The sequence below is a fragment of the Entelurus aequoreus genome, linkage group LG08 (genome assembly GCF_033978785.1).
Source record: "Entelurus aequoreus isolate RoL-2023_Sb linkage group LG08, RoL_Eaeq_v1.1, whole genome shotgun sequence".
Lineage (NCBI taxonomy): Eukaryota > Metazoa > Chordata > Actinopteri > Syngnathiformes > Syngnathidae > Entelurus > Entelurus aequoreus.
This window is the reverse complement of record NC_084738.1, coordinates 24,980,304-25,002,498: the sequence shown is the minus strand read 5'-3', so window position 1 is coordinate 25,002,498 and position 22,195 is coordinate 24,980,304. Positions and strand designations below refer to the sequence as shown.

The 22,195-nt window shown below is 38.6% G+C and overlaps 1 protein-coding gene across 1 annotated transcript in view; it reads right to left on the bottom strand.

Moving 5' to 3' along the window:
* The window catches only part of fam20cb (FAM20C golgi associated secretory pathway kinase b), a 130,834-nt gene that overhangs the window by 94,760 nt on the left and 13,879 nt on the right, over positions 1 to 22,195 (bottom strand). The window contains exon 3 of the mRNA XM_062056092.1: positions 19,122 to 19,200. Within this exon, the coding sequence (XP_061912076.1) occupies positions 19,122 to 19,200 (79 nt within the window). The remainder of the gene's footprint in view (positions 1 to 19,121; positions 19,201 to 22,195) is intronic.

Below are 22,195 nucleotides of genomic sequence, written 5' to 3'. Positions count from 1 at the left end.
ATGAAATTGCTAATGGTAAACAACTGCCATCTGTATTAACAGAGGACAAGTGGTCGGTGTAGGCTACAATACTGGCGCTGTTGTTGTGTTGCTTATAATATTACTGCTACAACGTTAACATTCTTGCTATATGTGGCCAACAAATATGTCAGTTAGGATGAGCAGCTGGTGTGTATGTATAGAAGGTTATATTACAAATTACAAATTAGTGCCACAGCATGTATACTACTACAACGTCAAAAATGGGTTATAAATGGGTTATATTTGTATAGCGCTTTTCTCCTTTCAAGGCATTGAAAGCGCTTTGACACTATTTCCACATTCACCCATTCACACACTGATGGCGGTAGCTGCCATGCAAGGCCCTAACCACGACCCATCAGGGGCGAGGGTGAAGTGTCTTGCCCAAGGACACAACGGACGTGACTAGGATGGTAGAAGCCGGGGATCGAACCAGGAACCCTCAGGTTGATGGCACGGCCACTCTCCCAACTGCGCCACGCCGTCAAAACAGTGCCAAAATCCATGTGCATAAAAACCACGCTATATGTGTGTGGTTTCTCATACGGAGTCATTCTATTCTATTCTATTTTGTGGATGTGCGGACACGTTTTGCACACGCACAAACTCATTTTACGTCCGCACAAACTCTTTTTACTCGCGCTCGAAATGTGTCTTTGTGCAATATTCTCGCCCTTTTGGCACTTGAATCCGCAGAGAGGCCACTCGCACACAGAGAGTAATTTTTCACCCGCAAGGATTTTGGCACGCTGTAGTTTGTAGTCATTCTTGCAGATCCGTGTAAGAGGTAGCTTTGTCATCTGTGGTTGAAACGTTCCCAAAAGAAAGGAAATGTCCCGTTTTTACGAGGTCATTGTGTAAATGCACCTTCAGAATGCATATACGCGTCCACACAGATGGCAGAGGAATATAGCAGAAGCTTTGATATGCAGATGGGACGCTAACTTGTCATTTCTGCTGGCTTCAACGCCATCTTATCATTCCTCTTACGGAAGAATTAACGCTGATAACAATTACCTGTAGGGGGCAGCGGAGTGATAATATCATCAAGGCATTTTTCCCGCTCCTGGAAGGCCTGAGCTGCACAGAATTAGCTTTGGCACATCAGCACATAAATACAGTTCAAATATGTTCCCTTGGCAACCACAGAAAGAATAGCGGTACCATTTGGAAACTGTGCATGCTCAAAGTTGTCACGGATGCTGATGAGGAGCTTACAGAGTGTGACAGAAGTGCACAAAATAAAAAGTGTCAACGTTAACGATTGAGCTTTTAAGCTGCACTGATTACAGCTGACACTGTGTGTTAGAATTCATCAGCGGGCAAAACATCTCTGACTTAGTGTTATCTACATAAATCATTATTACTGATGAATACTGTAGATGGCATCACGCCAACAAGACATTAACAGATTCTTTGTTTTGACTTGTTTGTGCACAGGCACTCCCATCCCCACAAGACTGTAGATTAGTTGTATAAGCTTCTGTTATTGAGTGTACTTATATAGTGGAGTAGGCCAATGTTGTGTCTCACCATGACACTCAGTTCCCTGTTAGAGGTTGTTAACACAGTGCATTACTGTCCAGCTTTGGGACAATTTAGTCATGAAGTCCTTCAAGAAGTTGATTATAACCATCATTTATGACTTTTCCTGCAAGTAACAAGCATGTGTTGCTTTTTAATCATGTAGGCCATTATTGAGCGAACATTTTGAACATACAATGGAACCTTGTTTTACCTCGATAAACCTCAGTTTACAATCGCACCAAATATGCCTTTTTGTGCGGACCATGTCTCGGCGTACGTATGTATATATATATATATATATACACACGTTAGGTCAGGAAAAAACACAAGAGGCTATTTCATCCCTACAAGCCTGTTTCGCAGGTTTCCCTGCTCTTCAGGGGATTTTATATTCTGCTCTACCCCGGCATTGAGCACTGTACAACGGATAAACCACAGAAACCTCGACTATATATATATATATATATATATATATATATATATATATATATATATATATATATATATATATATATATATATATATATATATATATATATATATATATATATATATATATATGTATATATATACATATATATATATATACATATATATATATACATACATATATATATATATATAGACATATAAATATATATATATATATATATAGACATATATATATGTCTATATATATATATATATGTATATATATATATATATAGACATATATGTATATATATATATATATATATATATATATATATATATATATATATATATATATATTATATATATAGACATACTGTATATATATATACTGTATATATATATATATATATATATATATATATATATATAGTTAGATAGATAGATATATACACATATACAGTATATATATACATTACAGTGTCTTTAAAGTGTGCTGTTTTTCATGTTTACATTGTTTCTTATTGGGAACCTTGCTTCATAATACAAACTTTTCGGTTCGCAAACCATGTTGAAGAACCAATGAAGTTCGTAAATTGAGTTTCCACCATAATGTTTACATCACGGTGCTAGAGCAGCACCTTGACCCGTATTGATGAATTATATACTACATGATTTACAAACGCCTCATTATCAGACCGGATAAAATATGCTTTGTAGCACGAACCTTGTCTCAGAGTAAGGACGTTTTGTCCCCCCCCCCGTGTGTGCCTCGCAGCACAGTCACTGTGGGCGGGCTGATCGATCTGCGCTGCTCATTCAGTTAGCAGAGCAGTGCTGTCGTTAGTTACTGTCCTAATTGCTCATTTATGTGCATTGAAGTGTTTTTTTTAGCCTTTTTACAGCATTTCTCTGGTTTTGTTCACTCATTTAGTCCAAAGAAACCAATGGCCAAGCAATGGGAAGTAGACACAGCGATATCGAAACTGCATCCCTCTTCCCCGCTCTTACTCCGCAAGCCAAAAAGATTACCCAACAGTGGATGTTTTTAAAATTCCTAACCATTGTAGCGACCTGATTGTTAAAATTAAGGAGTTTTGTAATTTCAAACTGTAAGTGCACCTCAGGGCAAGTGACAGTGTGTTGGCATGTAAGCGGGGCGGCTGGGTAAGGGGGACAGTTTAGCTAGTTTTTACTTAGTTATTAAGGCCCTGTCTACAATAAGCCGGATAACTCCTTAAACAAATAATTATTTAGCCTCAGCCCCGTGTCAGCCACACTAAATCATCGTTTAAGGTTCCCCTCCTTGGAATTTTTTTTACACGCTTAAGTGTGCCGTGTATTTCTTGAATCTCTAGCTCTTAGCTCTGTGTGGACTCATCAATCGTTTACAAACTGAGTTCAGAGAGAAAGTGACGCCAGAAAGACCGCGGCCCACACAGAAAGTGATGTCAGAAAGAACGCGCCACAGCCAGCTTCGTAACAAGCGGTTTCGTAACTCGGAGCTAACCACTGGAAATATGGAGGCGAGTCATCCAGACATGCCTGTGTTTCTCTTAGCCACACCCAGCTTCATAACAAATGCTTGTAGAAATCACACATGGATACCTTAAAAGAAGAAAACGTGTGATTGCAGCTATTTGGGATACAACACATCTCAGACGGCAACATAATGCTGAGCGACGGTTTTGGATAAACCCTGGAAGAACGTCATCCTGGTGGTATATGTTTGTCAACGAGTGTGTTGTGCCACAGGAACGGCAAGAGAACTTTCAAATGTCCAGGTAAGCTGTGATTCTACTTAGCGAAAAAATTAGTCAATTTGTCGAAGGAGAGACAACGAGAATGCGGGCTCCCGCGGATGAGGGACTACTACGGAAAACAGCGAATGCATTTGGACTGGCAAAGCATACTATCAGTTATTGTCTGCGATGTATGTCGAACGATTACTCAACGTCTAGTTTTGTACTCCATAACTATTGGAAAGACATGAAGTGGTTGCGGCCGTCAAGTACGACCGCCAATTTCAGCCTACAAGCACAGTGTTCTGACCAGATATCTAGATCCCAATATTTATTGTTGTAAAATGTTCTTTATCACATTGTTTACTTTCAAACGTCCATTAAATATATGTTTCAGTTATGATGGCTCAGGTGTGATTCACTACAATAGTCTAACAGCTGTTGATGGTGAGGCAAGCAAGGTTTACTGTGAAAGAAATGTGGCAATAATCTACATTGAAACACAGGGTAAGAATACACTTCCAGGTCAGCGGTGACAATGACGCGCACATTTTTTTCCGTGCATGCGTACTAAGTTGCGTTGCGCCGGTGGACGGAGGGGGAGGGGGTCTTAAACGATGGCATCGTGTGTGTGTGGACAAGGATAAGGTTACGTGGGATATAGCCTGGATAACCTTAGTGTAGAAGGGGCTTAAATAGAAAGTTGATCGATCATCACTTTGTTATGTTTGTTTGATATACACTACTGTATAGTGATTTATATTGTGTTCGAAGTGTACAAAAGCTTACCAAAATATGGAGTTTTGTGGAGCCTGGAACCTATTATTCATGTTTACATTATTGAGAAATGTGCTTCAATATACAAACTTTTCTATTTATAAACCATCTTCAATGGAACCACTTAAGTTCGTAAACCAAAGTTCCACTGTATCTAATATACAATTTCATTACAAGTCAAATATTGGGTAAATATTTTGGATGACAGATTTGTACAAGACATGTGATGTCGAATTGGAACACCCTCAACAATAATGAAAATTGTATTCAACTTGACTGTATTATCATTACTATCAGTATGAGCGTTGATCAAAAAAGACGTGTGCAACTGTGTAACTACATATGTGTGTGCTTACAGAGTAATCCTGCAGGTCAGAGGGTTTTAAGTGGGTCAGCCAGTGAAGCCAGAATTACGAAGTCCATTGAAATTCTCCTTCAGCAAACCAAATGGAACACTTAACACAAGGGGGAACTGTCACAATGTTAAGCAGAGCCTTAAGTGCTACTACTAAATATACTTTTAAATCTGCCACTCAGTCCAGTCATAATGTATCTCTATCGCCATTATTCATGTAGTCGGTGTCGTAATCCGGCAGCTCTGCGGCCGCCTGTCTCTTTTGTGTTGCAGGGCCTGGTTTTCCAGCTACGGGGTGTAGCCGCCTTCGCGAACACCTGATACCCATTTCATATTTGACTACTCCATGTTTTTGTGTGTGTCCTGAGTTGTTTTTCCTAACTTCTTTTTGAGTGTGCAATTTGCTGTTATTGTTATTCTTTTTTTTTATGCGTTTGGGTCCTGCTCCGGCGAAGGCCAATCGTGACAGTCGGCCTATTATTCTCTTTTCAGAGTCTGGTGTTTTATATGCAGAAATAGCAATGCCATAGGAAGTTGTTGGAAATGTGCATTGCTATATAATTAAAAGCATGTATTGCATGCAAAGTTCACAGTCGCTGGATTGAAGTGCCATAGCTAATATGTGCTGCAGGCATATAAGGGCATTCATCTATTTTTTTCTTGTCCAAGTGTTTAACTGCTTTATGTCATGGTTGGCTGCAGCTTCATATTTCTCTTTGGTGTGTTGCACCATTTATCAATGTGTGCATGCGAGTAGCTTATACCTGCCCTATGACAACACACACACACACACACACACACACTCACTCCCCCTTGCAATCGGAGCGCTCATCATCAACATGACTAGTCCTGAGGCAGTCCCTCCTTTTATTTCCTGACTCAAAGTCAAATCACAGGCACAGAGGACTTTGTGAATACAATATTACAGAGTAAACAAGCCTGCATGCTGGGAAACAAACTAACACGAAGTGCAAACGTAGAGGGTCATATTCAGGAGGGAGGGGGAAAGACTTTCTAGAGTACAATTTGTATGTGAATATATTTTGCACTTATTGGTAGCCTATATACAGTCAGTCCTCTCTTGCTCATTCCCTGATGGGGTTTTTAAATCCCTCACTAAAACAGGACATCCACTGTTCTCAATTACTCCTACTCATATTGTCTTGTATTGAATATGCAGTTTTGTAAATTGTGTCTCTAATTGAAGAATTATGTCAATTGTGTGAAACTGACAGTGGAGGCAAATTAGAGTGCACTAACTTACTATAACCAGCAGAGGCGCTGTTCAGTCTCAACTAGTATAGTTACTGTATGCTACATACCGTTTAAAGGCCCCATACTATATATTAACAATTTTAAATAAGTTCCACAATGGTGTGTTAGTAGTGTGTGGCCAAAAATCTACAATGTTGATCTATTATAAATCAAATATTATTATTCATATCATTAATATTACTATTATCATTGTGTGTCTGTAGCTTCACTGCTAATGAGCTGGGTGTCACTCTGCACTTGTCCAACGTAATGAATGGCATGTTTCACGTACAACAACAAAGCATTAGGGCAGGGGTGTCAAACTCTAAATTTTTTTTTCATAAGTTAGAATGATACACTAACGCATTTAATTTATTGTTAATTATAGTTTTAGTGCTACACATAATATACTCAGTGATGATGGACGTTTGACTATTGAATCAACAGTCTGTATTTAATATAAAATAAGGCATCTGTTGTAGCTGGTGACTAAATTCACCCTGCCCTTAATGTCTTAATTGGTTAATAACATACAGAATAACATCCTGTTTCCATCATTCTTCATGAAGCGAGCAAATATCTAGTTAATGTTGAGGAAGCACTCTCATATTCCCTAATATTCCGCACCTTTAACACAGACGTTTCCTCCAGGCTGTTATTTGCGCTTCTGTCGATACCTTATTGACACAAACCAGGTGACATTATGTAGCTACCGCCTCCCCGTCGCCTCGACTCCCGAATGTCAATCACCGATGACTCACGGTCCCAATTCAGCCCAGTTATGGATCGCCCCGCTGGGAGGTCAGCCAGGAAGAATACTCTCATTGATTTGGATGCAACTGAGCCAGCCGGTTGATTGGCAAGCGGTACAATTAAGTAGGAGCAGGATGGAGCGGAAGACCATCATTACATCCATCATCAGACCTTCCCCCGCCTCCTTTAGTCGATCAGCCGCGCTCATCGTCTAATGGGCTTTGTGCGCTCCCAGACTAATTTCACTGTAAATATTACAATCATCTCGCCTGAAATAGCGTCAGCACAAAGCTGTCATGTCGGATAGACAGAGGAAAGAAAGCCATGAAAAGAAAATATGTTTCCTCTATTCAGGTTGAGAGCCGTGTAAAGGAGAGCTGTGGGACTATAACACACTACAGTACTGTGTGAAGCATCCTTGTCTGTTATAGATGAAGGCATAGATTTTCTATTGAGTGCATGAATCTTTGTTGGAGACCATCTGCCAACATTCTGGTAAGGATGTTGTTAAGAACACATGTACAATTTAACTTAACAATATGTTTATCACTGTGATTACTGTGTAAATATAGTAGCACACAACTGTGCTATATTATACAGTGCATCCACAAAGTGTTTACAGTGCTTCACTCTTTCCACATTATGTTATGTTACCGCCTTATTTCAAAATGGAAAACTTTTTTTTTTAGTCCTTACAATTCTACAGACAACACCCCATATTGACAACGTGAAAAGTTGTTTTTTGAAACATACTGCTAACTTATTAAAACTAAACTAAAAAAAAAAATCACATGTACATATATATTCACAGCCTATGCTGAATACTTTGCTGATGCCACTTTGGCAGCAATTACAGCCTCAAGTATTTTTGAATATAATGTCACAAACTTGACACACCTATCTTTGGGCAGTTTCGCCCATTCCTCAGCACCTCTCATGCTCCATCAGGGTGGATGGGAAACGTTGGTTTCCATCCATGATGTTTCTGTACAATGTTGCATTCATCTTTCCCTCTATCCTGAAAAGTCTCTCAGTTTTCCTCCGCTGAAAAACATCCCCACAGCATGATGCTGCCACCACCGTGCTTCACTGTAGGGATGGTATTGGCCTGGTGATGAGCGGTGCCTGGTTTCCTAAAAAAACATGATGCCTGACATTCATGCCAAAGAGTTAAATATTTGTCTCATCAGACCAGAACATGTTGTTTCTCATGGTCTGGGAGTCTTTCAGGTTCATTTTGGCAAACTTTTTACTAAGAAATGGTTTCCGTCTGGCCACTCTGTCATGCAGGCCTGATTGGCGGTTTGCTGCAGAAATGGTTGTCCTTCTGGAAGGTTCTCCTCTCTCCACAGAGGAATGCTGTAGCTCTGACAGAGTGACCATCGGGTTCTTGGTCACCTCCCTGACTAAACTAAGATGAATGCAGCAATGTACAGACACATCATAGATGTAAACCGAAGCTCCCCATTCAACCTGATGGAGCTTGAGAAGTGCTGCACAGAGGAAAGGGCAAAACTGCCTAAAGATAGGTGTGCCAAGATTGTGGAATCGTATTCAAAAAGACTTAAGGCTGTTATTGCTGCCAAAGATGCATCAACAAAGTATTGAGCAAAGGATGTGAATACTTACATACATGTGATTTTATTATTTTTTAGTTTTAATAAATTTGCAAAAACAAAAACAAATTCACATTTTCATGATGGGATATTGTCTGTAGAAATTTTAGGAAAAAATGTATTTATTCCATTTTGGAATAAGGCTGCAACATAGCAAAATGTGAAATAGTGAAGCACTGTGAATACTTTCCAGATGCACTGTACTTGGAGGCGATTCTGCTTTCTCGTGTAATGGTAATTGCATAGATCATGTCAGTCGGTAGTTTGGGCAAACAATCTAAAAGTAATCTTGTGCTTTTTATTTATTTATTATTTTAAAAGTTTGAAGTTTTTTTTTGTAGTTTTTTATGTAGCCTTGTGTCATCTATTAAAACTCAGTAGTGCTGTTTGAAAACTCCTGTCATAGAAAAAGACCAACACACGTTGTTAGTAGTTTGTAGTAGTAATCGTGTATGTATGTATTAGAAGTGTTTGAAATCACCATGTGAAATCAATAATGCTCGCGCGTATATGGGACTTTCAATGTAATTTAGCATCGAGCTAGTGCATCTATCTGAATGCATTTTTGTTGAATGTCACAGAGACATTGTTTTGAATCATATGTGCTCAGTGGCCTAGAGGTTAGAGTGTTCGCCCTGAGATCGATAGGTCGTGAGTTCAAACCCCGGCCAAGTCATACCAAAGACGATAGAAATGGGACCCATTACCTCTCTGCTTGACACTCAGCATCAAAGGTTGGAATTGGGGGTTAAATCACCAAAAATGATTCCCGGGCATGGCCACCGCTGCTGCTCACTGCTCCCCTCACCTCCCAGGGGAGATCAAGGGTGCTGGGTCGAATGCAGAGAATAATTTCGCCACACCTAGTGTGTGTGTGACAATCATGGGTTCTTTAACTTAACTGACAAGCTTATTTTCTGTATGTTCAGTTGCGCAATTCTTCAAAGTAAAGGCTCTGAAATGGAAAGTAACTGGGTCCATAATGAGAACCTGTTATCTGAACTAGCAAGTAGCTACCAAACATTATCAGAAAATACATTTTGAGTTTGTGGATAAAAATATATTGTTTTTGGTTTTATTTTGCAGAACCTCAAATTTATACTATACTGTCTTTGCATTCCATTTTTGCAGTTTGGGCCACCACATTGCCATTGTGATGTTGGGTCCTGCAGTCAAACCAGTTGACAACTACTGGTACAGTTTATTTTTGAACATGCTTCACAAAGTTAGATGAAGGAACATCATATGGTATCTAATTAAGGTAACCATCATTTTACAAACAGTCATAGTAATGCAATGTTGCCTACAGTAGTTGTACACTACGACAAAGAAAGGCTACAATAATTAACCTATTTGCAGTTATTTTGCATCCAAGTAAATTGTATAGATTTTAAAAACCTAAGCTTTTTCTAAAATCATAAGATCAATAAAGTTTTACAATGTCCAACAAGTTTTACTTACTTAAGGGATAAATCAACATCTGTGTTTTTATTCGAGCCTTGTTGTTGTCTGTTGTGCATGTTTAGCAGTGACATCAGCTATCCGCTGAAAGTGTTGCCACCCGTCTACTGGCGAAACTGTGTAAACAAATTGCGATTACGTAGTAGTAACGTTTGCATGGAGAAAGCAAACATGCTATGAGAACGGTTAGCAAAGGTTATGTGTTAAATGTATTTAAAAACAAAAGCATGAGGCATAGTCTTCTCAGGGGTTTTTTAGGATGTGAAGAATGGCAGAAATGATCATTCTGATCAGACATTGCACATTATGTATCCACAGTTTCAGGTGCTCCCCCTGCCAAAAAAAATCACAGCATAATGCTTCTGGTTTTAGGAAAGGTTAGAAAGCATCATCCGGTATTTTATTAGATTAGGCGGGTTGAAGTATGTCTGGAAAGCTGCAGACACAGTGTCATAGGGTGGAGTCATCAGTGACATCATACCAAACTGACACACAGGTAGAATTGCCAAGATTAACAATTCAAATTTAAAGTGCACACTTTCCTTTGGATGTCTAAACGTTGGCATTAAAGCAAAAACCAAATGTTCATATCATTAATCAAACACAAGAAATCTGCACACTACTAAAGCTGACACAACAATGATATTAAATACAGTAGCTCCCAAAAGTGAGTACACCACACAAACTCTGGCAACCGTATTTATTATTCTATACAAAACTTGGATGTACTGTAGAGTAGTCAGCTCATATAGCAGTATAGATTTACAATCCCCTAAAAAGCTGGTAACAAAAATTGTGCCTTGAAAACATCATGAATGCATGAGTGCTGCCGGCACTAGGGGAGCTAGGGTTCATTGAGGCAAACATGAATGCATGAAAGCATGATGAACTTCAGTGGGAAAGTGGGCTACATGCTAGTTTTCCAAAATGATAACCAGCTCAGACACACCTCTAAGTGCCATTTGAGGAGGGTGCAAGGGTAATACTCACTTTCTGTCACACCACATGCAGAGGTTTTAAAGGCATGTAAGGCATTTTTCTTAATTTACTAATGAATTCTTAAAGGAAAAGTACACTTTTTTTGATTTTGCCAATCATTCACAATTACTAGGAAAAACAAGAACACACGTCTATACCTTTACTGTGCATTATAAATAGTAAAAAACTGCTAGTACAAAGTGGCTAGCAATGCAGGTAAAGGGGATACGATCTTTCTGTTTTTAAAACCCTCTAAAAACCATTTAACAGTGTTTTATATTGGTGCTGTAAGTATTTATGTAATGGAGTAATAGGAACATTTATGATGACAAAGTATTTACGGTATTTTACTCAATTTAAACATTACCGTAACTTCTTTCCTGAGAGCATTGGTTTCACAAACACATACAGTAGAAATGAACTTGACTTCTGTCAACAACAACAGCAAAGAGAGCACTTTCTGTGTTTGCTACCACTAATGGCAGACTTTGTGAGAGCTTTGGAGCGTTATCATGTAGCACTACTGCTGAATGTTTAAAATGAGAACATAAAGCAATGACTTACAATGTCTGCTCACACTGGGACGCTGACAGATGGGATGGTTGTATCTTTCAGCACTACTGCTCCTCTTAAACTGGTAAATTCAGAATAATCCTCAATCCTCAAATACAAAAAGGCTTCTTAGCGATGTTGCAATGGTGTTTTACCGCTATCCATAGGTGCCGATCTATATGTCTGCCAGTGGGTGCTCGGGGTGTGCGTATTAAAAAATAAATAAATAGACGTTCAGCGAAGTTAATATCCCATATGATTTGTGGCTTTATTATTTTGTAAAACGGACCAAACTCGCCACAATATTAACTACAAGATTGATTTTTTTCTAAAATCATTTTAACCCTTGTGTGGTGTTCGGGTCTGTGGGACCCGTTTTCATTTTTTATTAAAAGAAAAATGATAAAATTAAATAATTTTTCAAACTGAGACTCACTGACTTTGGCTCATTTTCTGTGAAGAACATATATCAGAATACATATTTAATGACCACCCACCATACACCCCCCCTACACATTTCTATTACATATAAGATGTCCGGGTCCACTGGACTTGGGGCTAATAGAAGTGTGGAAACTGATGTTATGTGTACCACACTGTTCTCTGTACCACACGCAGCCACCCACCCACCCACCCACACACACACACACACACACATACAGCAGGCCTAGACAGGAGGAGGACAGAGTGTAGGTACACAGAACATCAGAGGGTCAAATGTGCGACAAAATGAGAGCAGACAGTGTTGACAAACAATGTTGCAACCTTGTGTGGGAACCGCAGGTGCAGAAACACAAAAGAAGAATCCCTTTGGGATGCATAAACTGGCATATAAATTTTCTGTGCGACGTTCATATTGTTGTTACTCAGCCAGCGTTAGTGGGTCTGATGGACCCGTTGCATTTTGTGGCTTTTAATGCCTCACAATCAACACTTTTATGTTAAAATACTGAACAGATGTTTATTGGGATCTGTTCAGTATTTTAACATAAAAGTGTTTGATTGTGAGGCATTACAAGCCACAAAATGCAACGGGTCCATTAGACACACAAACGCTGGCTGAGTAACAACAATATGAACATTACACAAGGGTTAAAGATTGAAAGTTGCCATCAATCCCACGTGTGTGCTCGGCATAGTCCGTAGTTGGGCCCTGAAGCACCCACGGGATTGGTGCCTATGCTTCTATCCATTCTCTTGAGAGCCAAATTGAGAGCCATATAGTCACAAGTCAGCAGCGTGTGGATTTCAAAGTTCAGCAGCATCCTGACTTAGTGCCAACAATTCTACCATACATGTGAGATGTATGATTTATAACCAAGCATTGACTTTGATTAACACAAAGACAATTAAGCAGCCACAGAAGCTGCTCAAGCTCCTTTATTTTATGACAGGTCCCAGTTGACATTATTAGCCGCTCAAGCTGGTAGCTAATAGCTGGTTACTTGCTAGTGGTCGGAGGAGCAGTGTGAGCAAGGCGTTGTGTCACAACACCAGAAAAGTAGTTTCTTTGTGTTAGCTCTTACAATAACAATATCGCTATAGTTTGGTTAATATGCAGGTCACAAAAAGTAAATGGAGCGTTGTTGGAGGTTTAGGGCACTATGTAGGCAAAATGTATGACTCTGCATTGTTGTCCATCCTTTATTAGCAGTTTTTCACTATTTAGAATGCACAGAAAAGGGAAATTCTTCTCGTCTCAAATAGGGATCGTGAACTTGGGCACGATATCAAAAAGTGCAGTTTCCCTTTAACGGAAAACTGTTCTTATTTTTTTTTTTTTTTTTTAATCGTGCCTATTGTTGACAATCATTATTTTTTTTAGGATGTAGTTGTGGCTTGTGCCACTAAGACACTCGTGATTTAGGGCTATATAAGTAAACTTTGATTGATTGATTGATTGATTTTTTGCATTCTAACTTATAAATAAACGTAAATAAAAGCCAATGGGAGGTCCTCTATTTACCCATAAAATCCAATAAATAACCATTGAAAAAAACGCTTAAATATTAACCAAGTATTAGTGGTATTGTCATTATAAGCGCTGACGCAGACAAACTATTTATAGCGGCGCCGTGATCACAAGCCTGTGTACAATTTCGACATGATTGACTAACGAGGTGTTTCCTCGCGTCCTTGCTCCCATTATGCCTCTAACTTGGAAAGTAGATGGCTGAGGACGTACTCCGACAAGTTGGTACACAAGATTCTTGGTCCCACCCTCACCCCGTTTCTTTGTGAGGATTATGAGTAATTCTTCCCTTAATTGGGAATATATGAACATCCCAGCAGTCAGCCTTCTAATGACAGCAGACATTGTACAATAACTGATGTTTTATCATGTTTTTTGGCTCTCATGAAGTCTGCAGTGAGTAATAATCATTGAAGAGAAAAAAAAAAAAAAAACATCCATCGTCATGTCTTTCATAATGATTGTGAACGATAGGCAAAATTAGAAAAAAAGTGCAGTTCCCTTTTAATGATTGATCATGTCCATCTCTCGTGTATACGTTATTGATGATCTATTGATGGCAGGTTATCCCCTCACAAAGTATGACACACACATAAAAAATATGAGTAATACATTCCTGGCCCTTCACTATTTATTGGACCCCTTAGGTAATCAGGAATCATCAAGCAATCGTTACACCTAAATAAGAAATGGCAATAAATAGCAAAAACAAATACAGATTTAAATAACCTTTTCAGAGAAAAAGTAGCCGTGATCAGTTTCTGTAGTTCTAAGCCAACAATGAAAGAAAATCGATAAACCGCAGCTCTAAATTGATTCCCACTTGTTTTTAGTGCCAAAAATAGAGAAAAACCAACAGCAGGGCGCAAATGATGGATGATCCTAAAGGAAGCAGACAAGGACAACAGTTCTCAGATATGGATGGTTGGATCAATACGGTTACCCAGACACCACATGCACATGGAGGATGCTGATTGGGCAGAAGAGGTGTGTGGAGTGTGACGACTCTGATGTAGACGGCAGGAATGACTGCTCAAATCTGGCCAGACCTTGATTGCAGTCCAAGTGAGCACACACATGTACACACGCGCACACACACGCACACACACACGGGTTGCCCTATTTCCTTCAAGTCAAGTGCATTCAAGCGAGAAGTGGGGGAGGGCCCGATGGAACCGCCAAGCCCTCCTCTGTCCCTTCCCTCTCTTCTTGCCTTTGGTCTTCAATAATATCAAACATCACACAGCACTGACAGGCACAACTGGTGAGCAACAGTTTTACATCCAAGCCAAACGCTTTTCCCCCCAAATTGGCCTCTCATGTTTGGCTTCAAATTCCAGGCAATGCACTGCAATGATCCCAGGATTTGGACTCCGGTCCACAATGATTCTCTCATCTTTTCTTCCCTCACACCTCTGCTCTCCCCATCCTTTTTCCCACCACTCCGTCTCTCCTCTCTTTCTCATCTTTTTTCTCTTCCAGACCCGTCATGATGATTTCAGGCTTGTTGCATCGGGCCTGACTTAGTGTCATACGACTGACGCGGTAATTACAAGTAGCTTTTTCCTCGCTACCTATCAAGCGTGGGCTTAACCTCGCTCTTCGTGCTGACAAGTGGGGGGGGCCCAAACATCGGGCCGTGTAGAACGCCATTAACCCACAATTGAATTACAATCAGCATAACAAAAGAATGGTGACATTTAAATCCACAAATTGAGGAGGGATTAGGAGCAAAGAGCACTTCTCTGGGGATGTGTTATCATCCAAATGCGACACAGTGGATAAAAGCAGTGTGAATTAATCAAACTTTTACTAGTGGGCGGGCTTTGCTTATCTCTATAAGCCAACGGGCACAATTTGGTAGAAAAAAACACAACTAAAGTATTACTTTCACACATGCTCACCTCTTGCCAAGTGAATCACCTGTTGGACTTATATCACAAGAAGAAAAAAGGTCTCCCTGCAATCAAACGGCAAAAGCTCAGAGCAAGTCATGCCTGGCACCATCATGAAGGACAGGCAGGAAACAGAACGATAAATAAAAGCGTGTGCGAGGATGACATCTTGAAAGGCTGCAGCTTTCAGCTCTGACTGGGAGCTAAGCCAGAAAGTACACTTATTATATGGTATTACTGTTAAAAACCGCCTGGTAAATTGTCCATCACAGGCGGATTGCGCGATTACATGAAGTCAACATTTCTTTCATTGGCCTTTTCATTCACTTTACGAACCAATTGGAGAGAAATCTCTGCCAATGATGGCTCCGTGCTTGCAGCTCTGTGAGGCAGAATGGAGCTAAAGTAGAGTCGGCCAAGTGTTTTTAAGCACTTACTTAGAAGTAAGTAGTAAGTCATATGCACCAATTATGGTTTCGCAGCATGCCTATAAAAGCAAAACCTCACAAAACCTTGGCAGGGTGTTGGACTAATATGCCAGAAATATCTAGCATACATCCAGACAGGCTTCACATGGATTCAAATGCATGCTGGGGCGGACTGTACATTTTGTACTTGTACACCATTAAAATACAAACCATCAACAATATGCAAAACTCAAAATAACAAGATTGTGCAGCTGAGATAGGCTCCAGCACCCCCCGCGACCCCGTAAGGGACAAGCGGTAGAAAATGGATGGATGGATGTATAATAAGGATTAGTGCCATTTAGGGTTGTACGGTATACCGGTATTAGTATAGTACCGCGATACTAATAAATCCTACCGCCTCTGAAACGTACAAGTCCGCAACGCCCCCCGCGCCCCAGTCGTCGTTACGTCGTGTCATTGCTGGTTTACCAGCAGACGAGCATGTTAGGCAGTGCACAATCACGGAGTACTTACAAACAGACACAGTGTGTGGACAGAAAAGGGAGAGCGGACACATTTTGGCTTAAAAACTAAAGATAAAGGTGAAGTTATAACATTGAAACACCCTCAGGAAGAGGTTCTTTAAGACATGGTTAGCTAGCTAGCTGCTAAAGTCCAGCCCCAGTCAGCAGTGTAGTAGCTACTTCTAAATCACTAATCCTCGCCTCCATGGCGACAAATAAAGTATGTTTCGTACAAGTATCATCCCTGCAGGACGAGGAATAGCTAAACATGCTTCACTACACAACGTAGCTCACCGGCGTCAAAATGTAAACAAACGCCATGGGTGGATCTACACCTAGCATCCACTGTAATGATACCAAGTACAGTAGCTTATCTAGTCGATACTACTATGATTACATCGATATTTTTTGGCATCACAACATCTTCTTTCGTTTTTTTTTCCATTTACAGTATATCATGTTTATAAACTCAGGAAATATGTCCCTGGACACATGACTTTGAATATGACCAATGTATGATCCTGTATAGACTTGGTATCGGATAGATACCCAAATTTGTGGTATCATCAAAAACTAACAAACAACAGAAGAATAAGTGATTATTACATTTCAACAGAAGTGTAGATAGAACATGTTAAAAGAGAAAGTAAGCAGATATTAACAGTAAATGAACAAGTAGATTAATGATTCATTTTCTACCACATTTCCTTAATAATGTTGACAAAATAACAGAATGGAAAATGACATAATATGTTACTGCATATGTCAGCAGACTAATTAGGAGTCTTTGTTCGTTTACTTAATATGAAAAGAAAAGTTGTCTTGTATGTTCACTATTTTATTTAAGGTCAAACTTGCAATAAGAAACATATGTTTAATGTACCTGAAGATTTTTTGTTAAAACAAAGCCAATAATGCTATTTTTTGTGGTCCCCTTTATTTAGAAAAGTACCGAAAAGTATCGAAATACTTTGGTACCGGTACCAAAATATTGGTATAGGGACAATACTAGTGCCATTGTTACAAAAGCAAGAAACTCAGTTAACTTCCGATACATAAGCTTGAGTTACATTTCAGCTTGTAACTTCAAGCATTACGTAACTTCCGAGAAACATTTACATTAGATTATTAATAGACAACATCCATCCATCAGTGGACGTAAAAATGCTGACGTTATTACACGCCTGCTAGCAGGCCCTGAGAGGCTAATTTGAATTCTAATTGTGTAACGTTTTGGCTTGACGTTGTTGGCGTAACCCAAGGATGCAGAGACAGCAGGTAAAAATAAATGCAATAAAGAGGGAGCACCAGCGTGGGAGACAGGAGTGGCTCACGGGTGAGTAGCCAAAACCGCACAAGATGCAAAGTACTCTTATAGTGCAGGTGTGTCAAACGTACGCAGGCCCACAAACAGGTCTTATCCGGCCCGCGAGATGAGTTTGCTAAGTATAAAAATGAGCTGAGGTTTTTTTAATTAAATAAACTGATTTTCTAAATGTGTCCACTGGATGTCGCAATAGCAATTCTCTTAGGCAAACAAACATGCCATGCAAGAGGTACACAATAAAGCGTGGCTGCGGCTCTTCCCCCTCGACCAAAATGAAACGTAAAACCTGACATTTTACACCTTCTGCTTGGAACACGTTATTTGGCACCCTCTTTGCCAAAAATGAGAAAAGTGAACGCAATATGTAACTCAACTCTCTTGTATAGTTTCTACCTCCGTTTTTATGGTTTGTTGAGTTAGCACAGGATAATATATGTGTACATACATAACAAATAAGGTATTTAATACTTAGAAGAATTTGTATCTATTTATTTTGTTCAATCCCAGATAGACTCTGACCTAAAGTTTGATGGCTTTGTAGATACACTGAGAAAACGACTAAATTCATTGTGTTTTTCAATGTGTTTAGGAAACTGCACAAAGTTTTTCCTCAGAATTTTCAACTAACTTGAAGTGTTTTGTCAAGAGGATTATTTGTCATTTGTACATTTTCAGAATGTGCTTATTCTATTTTTGGCCAAAGTAAACAAAAAAAACACTCTGAAGTTGTCTTTATTTTTAAGTTCTCATGCCATGATTTGACTAGTCCGGCCCACTTGGGAATAGATTTTCCTCCATGTGGCCCCTGAGCTAAAATGAGTTTGACACTCCCGTTATAGTGCAACATGGAAGTGCACAAAATATACGACACAGCAAAGCACAAAATGCAAAGCAATGGTTTAAGAGGCTTCCTGATTGCCAATCAGGGACAAGTTAGGGAGCCAACGTGGTAGCAATTGGAGGTAAACAGGAAGTGGAAACACAAAGAAAGACTTTGAACGCTGGACAGGAAGTAAAGTCAAGTACAAGAAAGTCATAATGCCTGTCTTGAGAGATCATGACAAATTGGTTAAGAACAGCCCCATTGCTAATAGATTGTAAGTGACATGGGCCAGCGCTCCGAGTTATGAAAGCCGTGGGCGGATTACATTGACATGGCAACACATAGAAGCTAAAATCTGATTGGCCACACAACAAATCAAACATACACAAGCACATACTGGAAGTAGTGCAGCAAAAAACTACCCTACGAAACAAAGACAATAGAGTCTTGGGAATAAATTAATACAATTAAATGTAACAAATACTAGAAGTTAAGTTGGAAATGTAGGTCAGCGCTTCTGATACTGTCTAGGCCTGCAGACAAGTCCTTGCTGGCCCTGACAGCCCACCACTGACGGCAAGTCATTTGCAAAAAGGTTTGTGATAAGACACAAACAGGACTGTGTCGATTCTTTGCCAAAAGACGTAGACCAGGGAACAGCGCACTTAAGTACACACACAAAATAGCATTTCTGCAGGGAAAAAAACAATAATTATATCTTACTTCATGGGTTTGAAGAGAGCCTGGCCGTAGTTCTGGAAGGTCATAATGAGCTTGAGCTGGGTGCCTCCAGATTTCATTGCTGTTGGCAGTAAAACAGACAATTATCTCTTATTAAAATGCATAACAATAACATGATTTTTTTTAATATAAATCAACTGTACTAACATTAATTTCCCTGCTGTGGCACACACCGACCATTGGTATTTAGGATGTTTTTTTATTTTTATTATTCTCCAAAAACTTTGAAGTTACTGCATGAAATAAATAGTTTTGTTGGTTTCGCCCGTATCCAGAAAAAAAATGCATGTTGGGTTATTTAGAGAGTCTAAATCACAGCTTTCAAGTTCAAAGCCCAGGGGTCATATCTGGCCCGCCACATCATTTTATTTGGCCTGCGAAAATCTAGAATTGATATGCGTATTTTTTTTCCTAAAAGTACTCAACTTTCCATTTTGACAGAAAAAAAATGCATGTACTGCATGCAATTTCATATATTTTACACTTGATCTAATATTGCAACACATATTGTATCATACATTCCAAATATGTCTTGTTAAAATCTAATTAAGTACTAAAATATCTGCTTAACTCTTGATTATAAAGCAAGTTATCCATTAAATTGTATACTGTAAAAAATATTTTTAGGGTGCCCAATCGCCAGAATTTTACCATAAAAAATAAAGCTTTGGTACCATTTTTTTCATTTCCATTTATATGCTGTAAAAACCAACAAAATATTTTTTTTTTACTGTAAAATGTATAGGTTTTTTTTTACAGGGCACATAAAAATATATATAACTAATAATTGTATATATCCATATATAATTGACTGTTAAAAGAAGCCCCATGAGTGCACCAAAATGTCAAAATAAATAAATATCAAATGTTATTATAAATGTGCCTGTTACTACATTAAATATATACTTACATCATGTATATAAAAACCTCAATAGAAGTTCCATTGTAAGCAGACTTTTGATCCCACTTATTTAATATTTAGAATGCATTAAGAACAAAATAACATCCATCGTCATGTCTTTCATAATGATTGTGAACAATAGGCAACATTTTAAAAAAGTGCAGTTCCCCTATGAATAGGGAGAATTAACTAAAATGTTAACTCACACATTTCCCTAAACCCTTGTTAGGCTCCATATTATCTCAAGCCTCTATTAGTTAAACACTTTCCTCAAGTAAAAAACCTGCAGAAATGACACATGAAAAACAAGACACGTATTAAACCCATTAAGTGTGAAAAGAGCCTGCTAGTCTGCATTGATGTGTTAACAAAGCTGCAACCTGTTAACATCAATAACAGCTCAATAGAAGCATCATCATGTAATACTATAAAATTTACATTGGTTTAAAACACCAGTACGTGATATGAATTCCTGTTTGCATTTATAACAGTACATGATTGTTGCAAGTGTGTGTATTTGTGTCGATGTTTGTGTCTAAGCGAGGTGAAGGGCAGCAGGGCCTCTGCTACCCTGATGTTTACTCTCACTGTGTATTCCTCCTCCCTCATGCCCTTCATGTCTGTGCCCCCCACACGTATTTGAACTGGATAGCACATCCTACATAACTTGATACTACATTCCACAAAGTTTTACCCAGTTTGATGGATTTTTTTGTGTTTGTTTGGTGAGTTTGATAGTTTTTTAGAAGAGGCCTTGAGCCAAATAACAGCGTTGGTGATCAATTTAGTTTTACAAAGTTTGAGTCAAACGGATGAGCTGAAAAAAATGTCCTGCAAGAACACAAACATTTTTGGAAAAAATGTTAAAAAAACAAGTTGAACCTCTATTTTTGGGAAAAGTACTCATTTAAATTGTCACAAGCTACAGTTAAAACCACCGTCACGGTGAGATATCAACAAATATTCCAAGACCTGAATTCAGCGAGCATAAGAGGCTTGATGTTTTGCTTTTTCTTTGGCCTTGACTTGTAAAAACAAAGACCAGCCTCCAAAAGAGGTGTTAGAAGTAGAGACGTATACAGACATACATTTAAGCCAAAACACAAAAAAGTGACCAGGATTTTACTGCATTTAACAGCATTTTTCCACAGTATAATATTGTAATCAAAATTTACTGTAACATACATACAATAAATAGAGTATGCTTATATTTCACAACAATTAACTGTTATTTCACAGTAAATTACTGTAATCATATGTATTTATTTATTTGATTATTTACAGACATTATTGTTATATTACAGTATTGATTGTATTGTTAATATTAGAGTCTGTTATGCAAAAAGGGAATCCCTACAAGGATGGAGCTTATGGATAGGGATCCACGTTTTAAATATACAGTACAGGCCAAAAGTTTGGACACAACTTCTCATTCAATGTGTTTTCTTTATTTTCATGACTATTTACATTGTAGATTGTCACTGAAGGCATCAAAACTATGAATGAACACAAAAGGTGAAATAACTGAAAACATGTTTTATATTGTAGTTTCTTCAAAATAGCCACCCTTTGCTCTGATTACTGCTGTGCACACTCTTGGCATTCTCTCGATGATATTTCACTTCACAGGTGTCATAGTTTTGATGCCTTCAGTGACAATCTACGATGTAAATAGTCATGAAAAAAAAGAAAACGCATTTAAATGAGAAGGTGTGTCCAAACGTTTGGCCTGTACTTTACATCATCATATAATATACGAAATACAGTACAATACAATTAATTTCAAAATCTACCCACCCAAAACCCATTTATAATTTTTTACTAACAGGTTTACATTTACAGAGAAGAAAGCTTTTAATTCATCCAATCAGTCTCAACATCGTATTATTCAAATTTGATTAGAAAATTGCATCTTGAAGATTTGCAATAATCATACCATACATACAAGGTTCAAAACCAAAATATGGGACCAATTTGAAATCGTCAGCCACGTGGGGTGTGCTAAATATACGAAACATACGTAGCAAAAAATGTTGCTTAAAACGCTTTTTAAACATGTTCAAATAATGTGATTCCTTTGCAGAGCTATTAATCTCATTCCAGATCTCCGGGCCTCTACAGGCTATATGAAAGCGTGTACACGTCAGATGATGAT